We start from the raw sequence: 18499 nt of genomic DNA, 5'->3' as shown, positions 1-18499 counted from the left end.
AAATAGCGGGCACAGATTTTTAGCAGAGACTTGTGGTGGTTTTCATGTCTGTCATTTCTTAGGGTAGAAACTGAGTAGAAGTCTATAGAAGTCTGGGCTACCTCAGTGCAATAAAACAATAAGCCAGGGCCTTTAGTGATACAGTGAGGCCAGAATGAGGATTTGGGGGGGAGTGTGGAGAACATGCAGGTCAGCAAAAGGATATTTTGCACAGCACAACCAAGGCTGCTTGTGTCAGGAGAGCTCTTCAGACCCCTTGGCTGTTTCCCAGCCTGGCCAGATACCTCTTTCCTGCTCCTGTGGGAAGGAGGTGGATGTTTCACCCTACTTCATCATCCTCACCTTAGCATTGTTCACAAAGAGCCGATCAAAACCCTTCAGGAAACAGAGATGCTTATAATGACATTGGTTTTCATGATAAATCTTTCTACACTTAAACAAAAAAAGAAATCTTCCAAGTTACACATGAAAATAGTAATTTTTAAAATGTTAATGGTAAATAGGCTTCTCAACCAGCACCTCTTGCAGCCCTGCTTTGTGGGTTTGGCTGGGTAGGGGTGGCAGTTCAGCCAGCTGTCTTTACGCCAGAGGGATGAAGTGTGGGCAGTTCACTCTCAACTGTATTTTTATAAAGCCTGATAAGAATTTCTCTGTGAAAATGAAGTTATTTGGTTTCAAGGTAGACTACTTATTTGTGAATTTTGGTAGTGAGTAAAGTGGCTTTAATGTTAACCAGTGCCTGAAGGTCAGGTCCTCAGCTGGGCACGGTTGGGTGCTGTGGCACCTTAAACTCTGGCATTGTCTGTATGTGACATCTTTAAATACTGTAGGAATGAAAATCTGAATGGCCTTTGTAACTGCAGTAACAAAAATGGCCACAAATACGGATTAATTTTTCATGTCATTTACTTAGGTTTCGTCTTTATGCCCAAAGCAAAGAGATCTCCTTCCTGGAAGATCGCTGTGGACAGGAGTGACCCTAACAGGACAGTCCTTTCCGACGGCTGGAGTGGGGAGCCTGCAGCTCTGTTAGGCAGCCCGAATTTCTGCGCAGCTTTTGTCGGTGCGCCTGCAGCCGCGCTGCGGGCCGGCGGCTCCCGCACTGCGCTGGCCGCTGGCCCCGGCCGCTCCGCTCGGCCGCGGGAGCGCGGCGGGACCGAAGCTCTCCCGCTTCCCGGAGCAGGTCCGTGTGCCGGGGCGGGCGGGTCCCGCAGCCTGTCCCTCGCTGTCACCGTCAGTCCGCGGGGAGGAGCGCGGGGCCCAGCCCCAGGCGCTTGCGGATGAGGGCGGCGATCAGGCGCTGCGGCCGCTGCTGGTACTCCCACAGCACCTCGTGGGACGCACGGATCTGGTCCCCCTCCAGCCGGTCCAGGAGCGTCACGCAGACGACGGCGGCTGCAGGAGGACGGAACGCTGTCAGCCCGAGGCCGGCCCCGGCGGCTCCCGCTCCTCAGGGCGGAGCGGCGGGACCCCGAGGGCCCTGCCCCGGCAAGGCCTGGCGGCGGCTGCACCAGCACGGGCGGGACGTGCGGCAGGGCCGGGAGGGGCCTGAGGGGAGCAAGCTGTAGGTTTGTCTGGCACGCACTCAGGTCTTCTAATACACACTTGGGTTTTATTGAGCTATAAAATTTGTTTTAGTGTCCTTTTCTAGATAAAACCATGAAGGATGTGTGTTTGGCCTTCTGGCACGGGACCCTTAGAGGGGGTTAAGCCAGAGCGTGGGGAGGAGGTGGAAGCAACGGGACTCACCTTTGAGGCCACACAGTCCACACAGGGCAGCGAATGCTGTGGACTCCATTTCAATATTCCTCACACCAGCGTCATAAGCCCTCCGTAAGTATTCCAACTTTTTTTCGCTGGAAAAAGAGCATAATGCACCATCTAATCTCCCCTGACCTGGAAAGGAAGCAGAGAACTGTCACTGTCGGCCTTGCATGGGGTCATGGGGCACAGGGCATAGGTGTAAATGGGAAGTCCAGCAGTGCCCACGTTCTGTCTGAGGCCCACAAAGTTTTCCTGTGAGTAGCTGGTTAATTTGCATTCCCCTCAGTGTTAAAGCCAGCACGATGTGTCTGTATAGGGGAGAGAATGACGCAGGTTTCAACACTGGTAAAAGGTCAAGTCAGCCCACAGGTAAGAGGCACCAGGGGATGCTGTGCTCTGCGGGGACAAGCCATGGCTGCTCCTGAGATTCATGCTGCATATCAGCTGTGAAGGTCTGCCAGGTTAAATCTCAAAAATGCCAACTGACTGTAGAAGAGGGACAACAAGCTATGCAGAATGGGAACAGTGAAGAGAGGAAACCCCCTTAAAGTGGGTTTAATTTTTCTGCAGGGGCTGCTGTGGATGGAAGCTGGAGCTGCGTACAGTGTCATTCCTGGTGTGGGTGGCACTGGTGCTCCCCTGCTGCAGCTCCAGGTACCGCTGCAGGTAGGACCAACACTGTGTTCAGTGTGGCCAGGTGTGGGCACCCATCCCGACCCCCTCCTCTAACCCCTCCAGTGTCCTGCTGTGTGCTCAGAGCAGACCTGTGCCCTGTGCAGCTTCTCCTCTCACACAGTGTCTGAAGGCCTTGAGACAGGCAAATGCTTACCTGTGGCTGGGCCAGCCTGGGCCAGCCCTTCAGTTTATTGCTGCTCCTACTTTAATCCTCTCAAGTAGCTTTTTGTTTAAATAAAACACAGACTTGAGCAGTACACAGATGGCTGCATCTGCAAGCAGATCTAAAGGTTTATAAATAGTGCTCAGATTATTAATTCTTCATTTATTACATTTCATCTACTCTGCAATCAGCATTTAATTTTGCAAAGGAAATGGTTCCAGAGTATCCAAAGTTTGTTTATGGAAATCTCACAGGCAACGTAATGTTTTCCTAGTGTTTGGTAGGAACAAATTTCTGAAGTGACAATCTTGCTGTAGGGGAAGAGCTTGGTGGCAAACTCAGCAAGGTGCAAACAGAGGTGCTCTGTGTTCTGAGGGTGGCCCCTGCTCTGCCTGGCCCCCCCAGCACCACGCGGGTCTCTGCCTGCAGCCCTCCTGTGGCCTGGGTTCCCTGGACAGCTTTGTCCATGTGCGAGTGGAAAGACTTGGCATTACATGTGGTGAGGAGGGACAGAAAAGCTGGTTTTACCTTCGTAGAAGTCGTAGGTGCACATGGTGTGGCCGATGAGCGTGGGAAAGTCGGGAATCTCCCTGCTGCAGGCGAGCAGTTCCTCCGTGAGGTCCTTGTCCAGCTCGGTGCTCCGCACCACCACATCGCCCAGCACCACCTGCTCGAAACGTGGCTGGAAGGAGGAGTCCACGGCCGTGTCGGTGATCACAACAGACCCAGCCTTGATCCCTGTGGAAATGGAAGCTGAGGCTGCCAGAGCTCATAACACCTGTGTTCTGCTGCCAAACTTCAGCACAACAGGAAAATCTCAATAGATCTACGTGTGCTTGTGGGGCTCTTCTTTTCAGCAAGTAAAGCAGATGTCAGAGAATAATTGAAATTCGTGAAGCAGCACAGATGTACAAGTAAAATGTACAGAATCAGCACAAGATAAGTGATTGTAGGAATGTGCTGAATGACAGGATTTTAGCTGCTTCTGGCTTGCAGAGATCGTGTCCCCCCTGCCAGCTTGTGCAGGCATGAGCAGCACCACTGCCTCATCCAGGCATCATGGATTCATTTGGGTCACCCCTAACTCATGTTTTCTGTTTGGAAAGTGACACATGGCTGTGGTGGAATCAAGGCCTTCATACACTCTGAGAATGTGCACTCTGCCAAGCCAGTCGCTACAAGTTTTCTGGGTTTTAACCCAAAACAAAATACCATATTTGATATTTAGAGACCTGACAAAATGCTAAAGTTCAGAACTGCATGACCTTTTGCTGAGAGTTCTTTTTAATAATAGCTGTTTCGCTCTGAAGAAAGACCATGAATCGCTTACCTAAGCCCCCAGAAGTACCGATACGTATAATAGTAACGTCCCGGCATTTTGCATGGTGCAGCAGTTTGATCAGCTCATGAAGCATGATGGAAATGGAAGGGATGCCCATTCCATGCTGTTGGAAGGAGAGAAAAGAGAAACGTCAGTCCCCATGAGGCTGTGGCAGGTGACAGGTACATGACTGCAATGAGCTCAGGGTTATGCTGTGGCCTCTTCTGCTGATGATGCCAACAGCAATTTTTTTGAGGGGGAAGAGACATCTTGGGGTCTTTTTAGTCTGTCCAGGTGAAGTGTCTAACCTCTTCTCCTCCCCTCGATGCTTTAAGGGCTCTTCATGTCAGTAGAGCTGGTGTTCATCCCTGGGGACCCTCTGCAGGCACACAGGTGGTGCCTGTCCTTCAAGGAAGGTCCATAAATGCATCCCAACAGCTGAATGCTCCAAGACCTTCCCCGTGCATTGCCAATCCTTATGCCATGTGCTGACTTGCACTTTGTTGTGTCCTGCTTGCACTCTGGGAGTGGTGAATTTCGGTGAGGACAACCTGAGCCTTCGCTTCTCCATGTGCCTTCCAGCCTGTCCTCGCCCCATACTGGAGCATCTCTGCCACATTGCTGAGCACAAAGGACAATGGAAGGGTTTGTGTCCCTCGGTGAGGACAGGTTTCAGGGTCAGGTGTTTGCTGCATGCCTTGCAGGCTGCCTGTCCCTCTTCCTGGCTCACATTCCTTGCCCTGCTGCCCTTCTGTCCCCAGCACCTGCCTGGCTACCGGCTCCCCACTGCTGGCACTGGCTTGTTCCCATCCTCCACAGACTGTGCTGCCCCACTCCCTCTCTGCTGCTGCTCCCCAGGGCTGGCAGATGTTCTGCAGGCCTGGAGCTGCTGGGGCTTCTGCTGCATCTGCCCAGTGCTCCCTTGCTTGGTCGTCTTGTCTTCTGCTCCATTGCTAGACCAACATCCTTTTCTTAGTTTAACTTTCAAGTACAAAAGGTGTCTGGTGCCCTGGGGTTTGGTTTTTCCTCTTGAAAAATACCTCAAATTTTTTTGGTTTTGCTATCATCTTCAAAAACCTGAAGGAAGCACGTATGGAAGCTCCATTGATTAAAGTACACAGCCAGTTTTTGTGCTGCTTTGTCTCCTTTCTCCTGGCTGTGAGACCAATGCTTTGTTCGCCTTGTATCATGTTTTAAATATGAAACTTTTTCACATGTTGTTATTCTGGAACATCAGCCTGGCTTATTCACCAATGCCTAAAAAATTTATTCTCATTGTAAATATTCAGAGCAGGAATCTGTGTTCCTGCCCCCGTATGTTTGAGCTCAGTTGTGTTTCTAAGCAACTTGCAGAATGTGATGTTGGCAGCTGTTCTGCATGATGCTTCTTGGGGCGGCTGTGTGTTCTGCCCCATGTCCTCTTCTGCTCTGGCCAAAGCTGGTGCATGGCCTCGAGCTTGGTGAGGATTTGCTTCTGGCTGTGTCACTGCTGCTGCCAGGCTGGGAAACAGCAAATCTTGTGGTAGTTCTCCCCGTTGGATCCTCTCAGATTGATTCCCTGAGGCTTGATTCCCTTGGTCAGGATTGGTTTGGTTTTGTCAGAGGGACGAAACATGAGCTCTGTTGTGTGATTCCATCTCCTGTGAATCACATTTCAGACTAATCTTGTGCCTGAAGAATTGGCGCCAGGACCAAGCCTTTGGGTGTGAGTGCTCCCCAGCACAGCCTGTGTTTGCTTTTCCCTTTGTTCAGTGCCAAAAATCCTGCTCTAAAAGAATCGTTAATAATAAGGCCAGGTTTTTATTTTAGAGCTTTTATCAATGTAGTACTCCCAGCAACATTTCATAGTTCATGCGTGCTGAGGAGTGGTTTTTGCCTCCCAAACTGAGCTGAGCAGAACATGTGCACGTCTGTTGTTAATGTGGCACTTCCCAAACATAGAGTGCAAGCATCGGGGAATGCTATTCAAACAGAAGCAGCTTTGCCATGGCTGAGAGGTTGCACTGGTGGTAGTGGCTGAACAACGAAAAGAGGAAAAAGTCTGCAGGTGGTTGTTGGGGGAGGCGGAGGCATATGAGGGAGAGGATGGACCCTGCGCTGTGTGGCTGTGGGACCCTGCCAGCAGCACCCGCGGCCGGCCCCGGGGCACGGTGCGGAACTCACGCTGATGGAGAGCACGGGCCCTGCCCGGTACATGGCGTAGCGGTCCGACCCCGCGCAGATGTCAGCCACGTCCTCCCCGTCACCCGCCAGGCCCAGCTCCCGGTGCATGAACTGGGCAAACGCCCTCATCCTGTTCGGGCTGCCACCAACGCAGACAAACTGGAAATAGAATATCAGTGTGTTGGTACTTAGCTAGAACAAGTACCACGAGTCAGTCTGAATGTGGCAGTGGTGGCCGCGCCAGACACATCTTCAGAGAAGGCAGCGGGATGCCACTTCCTCACCATCAGTCAAGGGACATTGGAACAACTGAGGGTCGCAAAACCAGGAGTGAGCAGGAAACACAGGCTGTCACTCTGTCAGGGTGGTGACTACCCTGAGTCTGGGCAGCCATACAGCTGCACATACTTGGGTATCAGTCCTAGGCAAGAAAATCTAAAATAATTCAGCAAATTTAAGCTGTTAGTATCACCACTGATAGCAAAGCAAGCCCAGATGTTAGAGGAGCTCATTGGTTAATTTATTCTATGAACAATGCTGACTGCAATTAGTGAACACTGCTGATGGCATAGAGGCCATAAAGTCAGGGAGGAAAAAGGACAAATTTTACATAATGAAGGAAAATATGCTCGCTGGAGGTAGGAGGAGGATGAGTGTGCAGCTGCCAGGGCAGTGCTGCTGATCTTGCTGCCAGGGTGCCAGGCTGCTCCAGCCCTGGGCACTGAGGCTCTTCCCCCGCACGACTAGGGAAAGGCTCTGGTTTGAAATGGAAGAGGATGCCATCGTGACAAGTCGGTTTGAAAGCAGGTCTCAGCCAAAAATGATATGACATCCTCCTTGCCTTGTCTCCAGTAGATGATGATCAAGATGCTTTGGACAAGTGCCTCCTCTGTCTGTCCTCCACCATGGGGCCAATATAAAATCAGGTTTTACAGAGCTACAGGTTTTTAAAAGGATAATTTTCTGCTGTGATTTCTGTCCAAAACAAACAAGGACAGACAACCTCTTTGCCCAAGCTGCCTTGGGCTGCTGAGTCCCTTAGCTGAGCAGCCAGACCCCATCCCAGCAGGAGCTTTGGCAGCAGTGGGGCTCCAGCATGGGCAGGTAGCGCCATGGGATGCACAGCTGGAGAGCCTGTGCAGGGGGGAGCTGCTGCCTTGCTTTTGCACCTGCTCTTTACCTTTATGTCCCCAAACATTGCTGGCAGGTTGTGCGTTTTTGTTCCCAAGTCCAGGTGGTACAGGATGTCCTCCTCCATCAAGTCCAAGTGTGGGTTTTTAACAAGGACCAGGCCGCTCCTGGGGGGAGACAATGAGGAGATGGGCTGGGGCACCAGGCAGTGCCCACAGGGAGGGGGACAGGCAGAAATGGGGCACAGGGCAGCCTAGAAGCTCCATGAGGGCACACACAGCCCGGGTGTCAGAAAAGGGATGGGACAGGGACAAGGGACGAGCCAGCTCTATGTGGTGTCTGGACCAGCTGTCTTTCTGCTCCAGGTAAGCTCTTTGACATGTCTGTTGTTATATCTATGTATTTGGCAAAAAATATGTCTCAGTATTTATCAATTTTGTCAATGGCAACCTTAGCTCTTTCCTTCATAGGGTTTTGCCAGCAATGTCCAGGGGTGATGTGCTGTGCTATTTCCTTTGTGACAGTTTATTAAGCTCTTAGCAAATCAGGATTTCACACTTGTCCCAAACAACTGCCTGGCAGGGTGAGTGCAGACCCTGCAGGCAGCCAGAGGCCAGCTTGCTGTCCCTTTCCACCTGCTGTAAGAGATGAGAAGCAACTAACTAACAGTGCAGGTTAGTTTTATAAATGAGGCTTGAATGAAAGCCAGAGAACATTTTTCTTCTCTTATTAAAACAAACTCAAGTGTTCCCCTGTTACTCACCCCGAGTAACCTGTTGTTTCGGTCATAGCGGCTCCACCAGAGTCAGCTGAAAGCGATACCCTGCCAAAAAGGTAAGGAAAACACTCCCTGTGTCCTCAGCTGTCGAGGTTTAGAGCTCAGAAGAGGTTTCAAGGGGCTCTGAAGGGGTTTAAATACCTCCTATGCTTTGTGCAGCTCCCAAGGTCAACAGTGGCCAGTACCCCGCCCGCTCCCTGTGTTCGCTCAGGTGCAAAGGTACCTCCTGTCTGGCATGGTTCCTCCCAGAGTGGTTTTTTGGGCAGGTGCGTCACCAATAACCTTGACTGGCGGCCCTAGGGCTGGGGCCGGTGACCTGCTGGCCCTCTGGCTGGTGGCCTTGTGCCATCTGGCTGGTGGGGTGGGCATTGAGCACGTGGCTGCACATGTGCACCCCGGGGAGACAGAACAGCTCCTGGACCACCAGCCTGGCCTGGGGAGGCTGATTTCACTTTCAGCAATGTTCAGACAGCACTGTTGGGTCTCATGGTCCACCCAGCCCCGTCTCAGCCCAGAAGCCTGTCAGAACAGTGTGCACTGTGCCAGTGGCAGCAGGTCCCAGGCCAGGGGAGCCAGAGTGCTCGTGGGGCTGCGGGAGGAGTGTGTGATGCTCCTGCAGGAGCAGGAGGAGAGTCGAGATAGTGGTCCTGCTTCCTGTCCCAACAACATCAGGCACTGCCCTGGAAGATATTTTAGGCAGCTGCTGGAGGGGCAGAATCTGGCATTTGCTGTTGGCCTCTGGGAATTGTCGATGGAAGCTCTGATAATTAGAGAAGTGCTAGGTAATTAATTACTGGGTGAAAGCACATTGTATGGGGCTCACTTGCACCCTGCATTCAGGCAGTAACGCGGTCCTGCTGCCCTAATGGGGAGGGATGGAAATTGTTTTAACTGAGGCAGCCTTTCCCTGAGCAAATGCCCATTTTGCTACCCATCCAAACCCTTTAAATTGCAAAACCCTGTATAAAAATAAACAAACATTGCAAGCCAGTGGCCTGGGAACATGTAAATTGTGTACCTTCCCCAAGACAGGGTCAGGATAGCTCTGAGAAGGGGAAAGAGCAGAGCTCTCAGGGATATTTCAAGCTTGCTGGAGTCATACCAAAGGCAGGCTGGAAGGATTTCTCTGCTCTGATGAAGTTCTCCCTCCCTGGATGCTGTTCACATATGCCTGCCAAAAATGACTTATTACTGACGCTCCACAGCACTCCTGAAGAATAAGGATCTGGAGACTCTTTTTCCCTTTCAGAAAGCACCAGATTTCTGTGAGGGGCACAGAAAAAGTTTCCTTAGGGCTGCACATACCTTCTGCCTGCTAAAGTCACTTGGTGTGATTGCTGTGGTTTCAGGCATACAGCAGATTGCGCCGTGGGCTCCATGCAGAGCTTTGCAGTCATGTCCAGTGAGAGTTACCTGATCTGAGAAACAGAAGCAGAAGTTTGCTGCTGTTTGCCAGAGGTGGCTGGGAAAGCACTGGGGGAGGTGAGATCAGGCTGAGGCTTCCTGTGGATTCTCCTCCTTCTCTGGTCTTGTTTGGTGGAGGAACATGAGGCCCTGGCCCTGCACCCACCTCCAGCATGGCTGGGCGGGGCTTTCATTGGGGAGTGAGGGTTCAGCAGAATTGTGGATGGATGGCTGGACAGATGGACAGACAGCTGGACACCTGAGTGACCCTGTGGCAGGGCACGAGTGTTCCCACACACTGCCTGGGCTGCCTGGGCTGGTAAAGGCAGTGCTTCCATGTCTCCCCTTTATTTGCCTGCCTTCCATGGCAGAGTATTTCTGGGCACAGCTGGAAGGGTGCACAGTTCAAACCATCCCACAATAAAGCAATATTCCTGAGCACATGGACAACTTCTTAAATATTTTCTTATGAAAAATAGTCTTCCAGCACAGCCAGCTGGGACATCCCTGCCTGGTGGTCAGCAAAGCCCCTGCCCTGCCCTGCTGCAGCCTCTGCCCCTGGTGTGCTTGGTCCCAGGCAGGGACCTCCCCTGTGCTGGCAAAAGGGGCAAGATTTTGGAGGGTGGCCCTGCTGAGAGAGCAGGGGCAGAGTCTCCTGGAGCCACAGCTCTGTCTGGAATGGCAGGCTGAGAACTGGTGGGCAAGCAACATTCCTGCGGTGTTTGTCCCTGCTGTGCCCAAGGTAAAAGGAACTAGCGTGTTCTGTTTAAGTAAACATGATTGCACCAAGGGAAATGGTTGGATTGTGCTTTTGGCTTCCCAGAAGTGACACTGAAAAGAAGGGACAGCAGCCACCACTGTGGCCATGCAGGTTTCTGGGCCTGTCTGGTGCAGGTCAGCTCCCTGCCTGGCCAGTATGAGAAGTCCCTCACCTTTGGTTCCTTCGTCCACGATTATTTTTCCCATGGTTGTTCTTCTTTGGGATGGCTTTCGGTAAATCCCAAACTGAAGCATGGCTGTTCTTTTCCTACCTCTCCTGCTTACCATGGCAGAGGCTGCAGAATGGAATGGAACGGAATGGAATAGAATAGGAATAGAATAGAATAGAATGGAATAGTGGAATAGGATAGAATAAAATACTAAAATGATTTCAGTTGAAAGGGATCTGCAGTGCTGATCTAGCCCCGCTGCCTGCCTGTTTCTCTTCCTCGAGGCAGCGTGGGGAGGTGGGGATGGTGAGAAGCAAAGAGCACTGCCCCAAGTGAGTGTTTGTTTGTGCCTGATTCAGAGCTAAATCCAGCCTCTCCAAGTGCCAGGCAGTGGAGCTGTTACCATATGTGCTAGAGGATGACAAATAAAGCACGATGAAGTATACGGCAGAGTAACATATGGCAGTGTAGACAGGCTCTCGGCAAGGGAAGAGCTAGGGAGAGCCAGCGCTCCCGCGCCCATCCGACACCTCTTGTCATGTTAAATGCTATTTTAGAGCAGACAGCGATGGCAGCCTGTGCGCGGCAGGGAGCTCGCACCCGCCGCGTCCTGCCAGGGCTCTGCAGCCTTGCTCCCAACGAGCCCTAGCAGCTCCTTCTCCACTCGGCTCGTCTCCGCCTTCCCTCCCGCAGTGCTGCTGCTGCTGCAGCTCCCTGGAGCTGCAGATGGATGAGATATTCCAGCAGCCCGGAGCTCAGCCCTCTCTGTGGCCGCCGGGTCGGGCTGGGCAGGAGGGACAGGTGGTGCCCATCGCAGGAGTGAGCGCCTCCACCACCACCCCGGCAGGGCATGTGAGCCTGTGCTCAGCCTCACAGTTCTGCTTCAATAGCAGAGAGCTGATGAACATTCACAGTCCAAGGGATGTCTTGTGCATTCCTCTAGTGATGATTCCTGGCAATCGGCATAAGAGAGCAGCAGAAGCACCGGGGAGTGTTTTACCTGACAGGAGGAAGGCCATGTGCCAGCAGCACAAAGATTTTCTGCTCCCCTTACCTGCCCTGTGCTGCAGAGCCAGAAGAGTGAACACAGGGAGCAAAATGTGCATTTTTATCAGCTGTTTGCTCTGGCTCCATGTTTTGCCTTGTTTATTATTGGTATAAAGCTGCTCTTGGCATTGGGAACAATCAGTAAAACACTCTCCAAAGGAACCAGGCTCCACAAACCCTCGGGGCACTTGAGTAACTGCAGCTTGTCAGGACATGTTTCCCCTGAGGTGAAGCACTGCCGCAAAGCCATTTATTTCAGGCAGAAATCAGCTGCCTGACCTATGTCGCTATTCAGGATTTATTCAGGAGCTGTTGGTCTGCCAGTCCAGTGTGGCTCTACACGAGGGGCTGAGGCTGCTGCCGCTCCACTGCAGGAATGTTCCTTAGAGTTGTGGACGAGTCACTCTTCCCACCGTTCCCTCTCTGCAGCCTTGCCCATGGCAGGTGGGATTCAGCCTGGGAACAGGCAGGGGATCTGCCTGCTCTGCCCCAGTGCTGCCAGGGCAGGTGGGGGGTCTGTGCCCACGCTCTGGGCATCCTGCCCTGCTGGGCTGCCCAGGGGGTGAGGACACAAGGGTGACAGCCACACACGTCTGCCCTTGCAGGTTCAAGGAGCACCAGGCTGGCCCCACACATGCCTTGGGAAAAGGGCTCTGCTTGAGTTTAAACCAAGTTTCTGGCTGGGATTGGTGTTGGTTTTCTGCAGGAGCAGGGATCCTGCCCTGGCTCTGCCTGGCTCCACATGGTTTGCTGCTGCCCATCCTGGACAGACTCCTTCCCTGGCCCCACACGGATCCACTTCAGCAGAAAATGTTGCTTCTGGCATCTTGCTTCTCCCAAGGCTGGGTTCCTTTTCTGCCTCCAAGCAGGATGGAATTGAAGTGACAAGGAAATGAACAGTGAGGCAGTTTGGCAACAGGGACCTCCCATCCACTCTGGGGTAGGTTCTCCCTTGCCTTCCTCCATGCTGCTTTTTGTTCCCTTCCCACCCCACAGGGATGGGTGAGCTGTTGCCTGCTGGGAGTACCCACAGAGGTTTGTGTAAATGCCCAGTTTGCTGAGACAGAGCAGGGATGTGGCTCCAGAGACTGGCTGAGGTGGGAGAAGACACAGAATCAGCAGTGCTCCCCAGCTCTTGGAACCTGCAAGCAAGCCCCTCTCTGCTTCCTCCCTTCTTGCCCAGTGCTTCTCTGCTCTCCAGGCTTGGAATCCAGATGGTGCCTGGTTGTTTTTTTTTTTCCCCTTTTTTGTTTTCTTTTTCTTACATGGGTATTTTTATCCTTTAGACTTTCGCTCCTTGGACTTGTAGGTGCCTGTTGTAGCTGCTGGTGCCTGTGGGTGCAGGCAGGAGGGAGGGCTGGGAGGAGATTTCGGCCACAATAAGGCAAATGACGCAAGGCCTGAGCACAGTTCATAAAGCCATGCTGTTTGTCAAGCCCAATCATGTCTCAGAAACAGGACAAGGAACAATTTCTCATCAGGAAACATGGGGGTTTGGGTGGCTGAGCCCCAGCCCTGTGCCCCCCAAAGCTGTCCTGCCCATGTGCCCCACACTGATGGAGTGCCCACAGCTGGTGCAGGGCTGGAGCACAGCATGAGCTGGTCCTTGGCCCTGGCAGTGTGGAGGTCTTGATGGTAGCTGCTGCATCACCTCATGTGCTGGATTTGTCAGGATCTGAGCTCACGGCTGTTCAGACACTTTCCTGCACTCCATGGGGGATTAGGGGCTTCCATGCAAGGGCAGACTTATGCTGGCCCCACTATTTCAAAGTGAAGCATCCAGACCCTACTTTATCCAACTTTATTGAGATGGAAACAGCTAAAGGGAATAAATGCTGGTTCCAGAGGAGGCACTTAGTTCTGCTGGTGCTGGCTCTGCATTTCAGTGCCCTGTGGAGATACATGGAAGACCCTGGCAAAAGCATCTCTGCCTTTCCTCCCTCTTCCCTGCACCCAGGTAAACCAAGCAGGCTTGAAGTCTAGATTTTTTCCTTTTTCAAACAATTCCTTTCCTTTTCCCTGTATTTATCTTATTTCTGTCCCCATGCCCTTTCTCTTTCTCCTCCAGGGAGGCTAGAGGGGTAAAGTTTGTCCTGCATCCCTCCCTGACCTGCTGTCCTGCTCCACCAACATGGGAGCCTGAGCCCCCAGGCACTGGGCCAGCACGCGGCAGGCAGAGACCATGGAGCTGGAGACAGGTGGGGGAAGCATGATAGGGGTGAAAAATAATCACATGAAAATCAAAGTGGTTTTTTGCAGCCTTCAAGACATATCTCTGCCTTTCTCAGCAACTCTGAGGACCAAGGACCTTGATGCAAATAAGGGATCTGGCACCTCCATGCTTCACCAAGGTTTTTAAGGTTTAAAACCACCGTGCTCAGGTGTGCATACCTTGGGGCAGGGCGGGGTGGGACAGCACTGCTGGCCGTGCTGCCAGAGGAGATGCTCAGCCAGAGCATCTCTGTGCTGGGCCCCCTTGCTGGGCTGGGGGGTCCTGTGGGTGGGCAGTGGGCTCTGTGCAGGTACCAGAGCACAGGGGTCAGGACAGCCCAGTTCCTTCCTTAGCCTGCGAGTGGTGGTACTGTCTCACTGCTTGACGCAAGAGCTGTTCTAGCTACACTGCATTTCTAATATGCAATAATAATGTGCATTTTCCTTGTGTGGAAAGGTTGGGATCAGAAGCAAAGCCCTGCAGTGGAAGGCAGGCCTCTCCAGCATCCTGCACTGGAGGGCAAAATGTGATGTCCTGTGTCAGCAGAGCTTGCACTGGTCTGCAGAGTGTATGAAGAGATATTCTAAAATACCTTAATTGTGATTTAAATTACAGGCACAGAGCACTAATCTCTGTCAGATAAAGCACAGGGCAGATCTGGAGCACATAAACCTCTGCCCGTCTGCAGTGGGACACGCAGTGCTGCACACAGGGAGTGGGCAGGAGCCCCCTTCAGCTCCCAGGACTCTCCTGGTGCTGGGAGGCTCCGAGTGGATGTCCATTGTCCCAGAGCTGGGCACTTGCAGTGGAGGCAGCTGCTGTCACCCCATCCCTCCTGCCCTTTCCTTGCTGCCCAGCCCGAGCACTGACTGTGGCAGCAATTCCCACGGTGCCTGAGTGCCCAGGGAAAAGCAACTGCTAATGGGAACTAATGATGGATTCTGCATCCTGTTTACCAGGAGTTAACTTTCAGAGGATATTTCCAGGTGGCTTTCAGCGTCTCTGGCTCGAGACTGGAAGGAAGGAGACAGGTGCCACCTTGTGTGGAAATGTTTCTCCACGCAGCGGGCACAGACAGAATTCCTTTCCCCCTTTTCTTTTTTGGTGGCGTCATGGCAAACTCCTCCCAGAGGCAGAATGCAGCCAGCCCTCGTACAGCCCCTGCCAGCTGTTCAAAAGCGCATAGCAGCACGGAACCCTCACAGAGGTGGTGGCAGAGGACACAGCTTGCTCAGTTACAGCAAGTGAAACCCCGAGGAACAGGAGAGGTTCCAGGGGCTGAGAGGCTGGACACGACCTGGAAATGAGCACTGGCAGCCCAGAGACCCCCGTGAACTGGGCTGATCCCCAGTGTGGGCAGCAGGGGAGTGGGCATTCTGCCCCTCTACTCCGCTCAGGTGAGACCCCACCTGCAGAGCTGCCTCCAGCCCTGGGGCCTAACAGCAGGACATGGAGCTGCTGGAGAGAGTGCAGAGGAGGCCACAGAAATGCTCCAAGGGCTGGAGCCCCTCTGCTCTGGAGCCAGGCTGGGACAGCTGGGGGTGTTCACCTGGAGAAGAGAAGGCTCCAGGGAGAGCTCAGAGCCCCTTCCAGAGTCTAAAGGAGCTTCAAGAGAGCTGGGGACAAACTTTATAGCAGAGCCTGTTGTGATAGGACAAGGGGTAAACTGAAAGAAGAGAGAGAGATTTAGATTAGAGATTAGGAAGAAGTTCTTGGCTGTGACGGTGGTGAGGCCCTGGCACAGGTTGCCCAGAGAAGCTGTGGCTGCCCATCCCTGGAAATGTTTACAGAGCAGTTTGTCCCTGCTTCCCATCCCCTCACCCAGCTCTCCGTGTGCTCTGGAGTTGAGCTGTGGCAGCAGCACCCTGCTATGTGCCACACCACATTCCAGCCATAGTTTATGCCACAGGAGAACTGTGTTCCCAGAAAGGACCCTGCAGATTAGCAGCCAGCTGGATTGTGCTGGGCTCACCCAGGGAGAAGCACACAAGTCAGGCCGTACCCTCAGCCATGCCAGTCACAGAAGAGCTGAAGAAATCTGGGCCCTCCCAAAGTGGTTTATTTAAATACAGCAGCATCTCATGGCACACACTGGCTGTGCTGGGCTGTCTGCCCTCTGATACACTCCTGGGTTATTTCTGTCACCTCCAGTATTGACAGACACTCTCCCTCTGTCCCTTTCCAGCTGTCCAGAAGCATCACAGTGAGCAGTCTTCAGTTCCCTGTTCTGAGTCTGATGATGAAATACTTGTCTTTCCCTAACCAGCCTCTTAATCAGCTATTGGAAAGGAAAATAAACTTGATGCCTGGCTTTAGGAGAACAAAATGATGAGACCTGTCCTCGCTATGGCTGCTGCTCTCTCAGCCTGTCCTCCCTATCAGCTGCTCAGGCCCTGTCCCTTGCTGCTCTTACCCCATCCCTTGTGCTATGGAGGCATCAGAGTCCTGGTCTCTGCTGGAAGGTGTCAGGCCAAGACCACGCATCCAGCATCTCCTCTCCCTCCTGTGTCTGCAGTCCACTCCTTTCCCCTGTGTCTGCTCTCAGGATAGAAGAGCACATGTCAAGGTCCAAAGTACTCGAAATGGTTTTCCAGCTCAGAGCCTGGCCCCTATCTCCAAGCAGAAGCAGCCTGTCACAGAGAGGTGCAGGTGATGAGACCCTCCTGAGCCCACATGAGGGGGGGAGTCATGAGAGACAAGTGGGAGATGATGGTGGTGGCTGAGATGGCCGCTGGCCCCTGCTTTGCTCCTGCAGAGGGGAGGGCTCTCTTGGTTCAACCCCAGGGAGACGGATCTGGAGACCAGCTCAAAAATCTGCAGGCTTAAAAAATGGGATTATTTTCTGTATTGTCTAACTGAGCCTTTGGGTTTTGCATCTTGAGCTGCTTGCTGTGACCCTAAGGGTCAGAAGAGGCCCTTCTTGTTCTGCACAGCCCCTGAGGTGTCCAGTTGTCCAGGACCTGTGGCTTCAGGATGACCCTAAGCCACTGGGGCCAGGCTGGGAGCCACTGCTGTTCTTCTCCTGCTGTGCCCTGGTACAGGTGGATCAAACCAGCTCTCCGAGGTTACCGTAGCAAAGGGTAGATAGAACAGGAGCAGGAAGAAGAGACTCCTTGGTAACAGTTGAAGGTGCTTTAGGCTTTTTCAAAAGGAAACGTAGCCTAAAGGAACACCTTTATTAGATGGCTGTGGGGCTGGGGCTTTCTGCTTCCAAGTCCTCTCGCCCTACTCCGTGCTGGAAGCAGGAGCATCCCTGGGCAGCCTGGCACCGGGGCTCCGAGGAGTGACTGAGGGACGGGGCCACGTGCGGCTCCATGTGGGCAGAGTGGGCTGTGCTTGCTCTCCACCTTTCCTTTCGGGCCGGTTTTGCGGGCTGACTGCCGGGGCTGCAGAGGGAGAGGCTGGAGCGTCCAAACACACGCCCTGGCACAGGCGGGACTGAAGCAGGCACTTTGAACGACCCTCTCTAACTGCTGCCTGTGACTGGAGTCGTGGCAGCCTGGTGACTGAGCCCTGTCCTTCTCCTCTCTCCTCCTCCATGCGTCCCCGCCACAGGGACCAATTCGACAAACCCTCCATCACCCTTCGTGTGCCGGCACTTTCTGGGTGCAGCCAGCAGCGGGAACCCTTCCGGAGCCCCAGCGCCGCTGCGGGATGCGCTGGTGCTGGTGCTGGTGCCGGTGTTGGTGCCGGTGTTGGTGCCGGTGCTGGTGCCGGTGCTGGTGCTGGTGCCGGTGCTGGTGCCGGTGCCGGTGCTGGTGTTGGTGCTGGTGTTGGTGCTGGGGCCGGTGTTGGTGCTGGTGCTGGTGCCGGTGCTGGTGCCGGTGCCGGTGCCGGTGCTGGTGCTGGTGCCGGTGCTGGGGCCGGTGTTGGTGCTGGTGCTGGTGCCGGTGCTGGTGCCGGTGCTGGTGCTGGTGCCGGTGCTGGTGCCGGTGCCGGTGCTGGTGTTGGTGCTGGTGTTGGTGCTGGGGCCGGTGTTGGTGCTGGTGCCGGTGCTGGTGCCGGTGCCGGTGCCGGTGCTGGTGCTGGTGCCGGTGTTGGTGCCGGTGCTGGTGCCGGTGCTGGTGCCGGTGCCGGTGCTGGTGCCGGTGCTGGTGCCGGTGCCGGTGCTGGTGTTGGTGCTGGTGTTGGTGCTGGGGCCGGTGTTGGTGCTGGTGCTGGTGCCGGTGCTGGTGCCGGTGCCGGTGCCGGTGCTGGTGCTGGTGCCGGTGCTGGGGCCGGTGTTGGTGCTGGTGCTGGTGCCGGTGCTGGTGCTGGTGGCTCCCGCCGGCCACCCCGGAGCTCCTGCTCGCCCGCTGCCGCACAGCCGGGGATGGCGGCTGCTCGCTGGCAAGGCCCTGAAGCGAGCGCAGGGAAGGCTTTGGGAGCCTGCAGCTGGGCCTGGCAAGGGGACACGAACAACATGTGTTACAAGCCCTGGAACTTAAATATTTTGCTGCTATAAATGTTAGCAACGAGAGCTCTCGTTACATTTAAATGCCAGATGACAGAAGCAGAGGCCAAAAAAAGCTCCTTCCCAGCCAAGCAGAAGGAGAGGGGGCGACTGTGCCAGCGGGGCCGGCGGGACACAGGGCTGGCACTGGGGACACCCACTCTGGGCAAGAGCGGGCACGGGGGACAGCCTGGCTGTGGTGTCTCGGTGGAAAAGCAGCTGCTGGTGCATTGGTCAGCACGATGGACATGGCAGCGAGCAGAGCACTGAGAGGGGCACTGAGCGCGGGCACCGCACGGGTCACCAGCACCCAGAGTCCGCGGAGCTGCGCTGGCGGCCGAAGGGAGAACTCCTCTGTACCCCGGGTGTGGCGTTTGAAATGGAAATGAGCTTGCCAGCATTTCCACCCTGATCCCCGGTGACTCCGTTGTGAGAGCGGGTCCCATGGGCTGAACCTTGGCCTACAAAGGCCTCAGCTGG

The 18499-nt window shown here is 54.0% G+C and overlaps 1 protein-coding gene across 1 annotated transcript; it reads right to left on the bottom strand.

The window, feature by feature from the left end:
- Positions 1–1057: 1057 nt before the first annotated feature.
- UPP2 (uridine phosphorylase 2) lies at positions 1058–8252 on the bottom strand. The gene is made up of 7 exons (XM_082284964.1): positions 8137–8252; positions 7981–8040; positions 7267–7384; positions 3933–4047; positions 3131–3340; positions 1750–1896; positions 1058–1395 (listed from the first exon to the last, which is right to left on the bottom strand). The coding sequence occupies exons 2-7, from the start codon at positions 8004–8006 to the stop codon at positions 1235–1237; spliced, it is 777 nt and encodes a 258-aa protein (XP_082141090.1). The 5' UTR covers positions 8007–8040; positions 8137–8252; the 3' UTR covers positions 1058–1234.
- Positions 8253–18499: the final 10247 nt, after the last annotated feature.

Source organism: Coloeus monedula (genome assembly GCF_965178545.1).
Source record: "Coloeus monedula genome assembly, chromosome: 7".
Taxonomy (NCBI): Eukaryota; Metazoa; Chordata; class Aves; order Passeriformes; family Corvidae; genus Coloeus; species Coloeus monedula.
Note: the sequence above shows the minus strand (reverse complement) of the source record. Positions and strands in the feature narration are given on the sequence as shown.

Coding starts and splice junctions, on each gene's coding strand:
- UPP2 (XM_082284964.1), bottom strand. CDS start 8,006: ATGACCGAAACAACAGGTTACTCGGG. Junction 7,385..7,980: donor GAAACAACAGGTTACTCGGG/GTGAGTAACAGG, acceptor GTCTCCCCCCAG/GAGCGGCCTGGTCCTTGTTA. Junction 4,048..7,266: donor CAATGTTTGGGGACATAAAG/GTAAAGAGCAGG, acceptor TCCTTCCAACAG/CATGGAATGGGCATCCCTTC.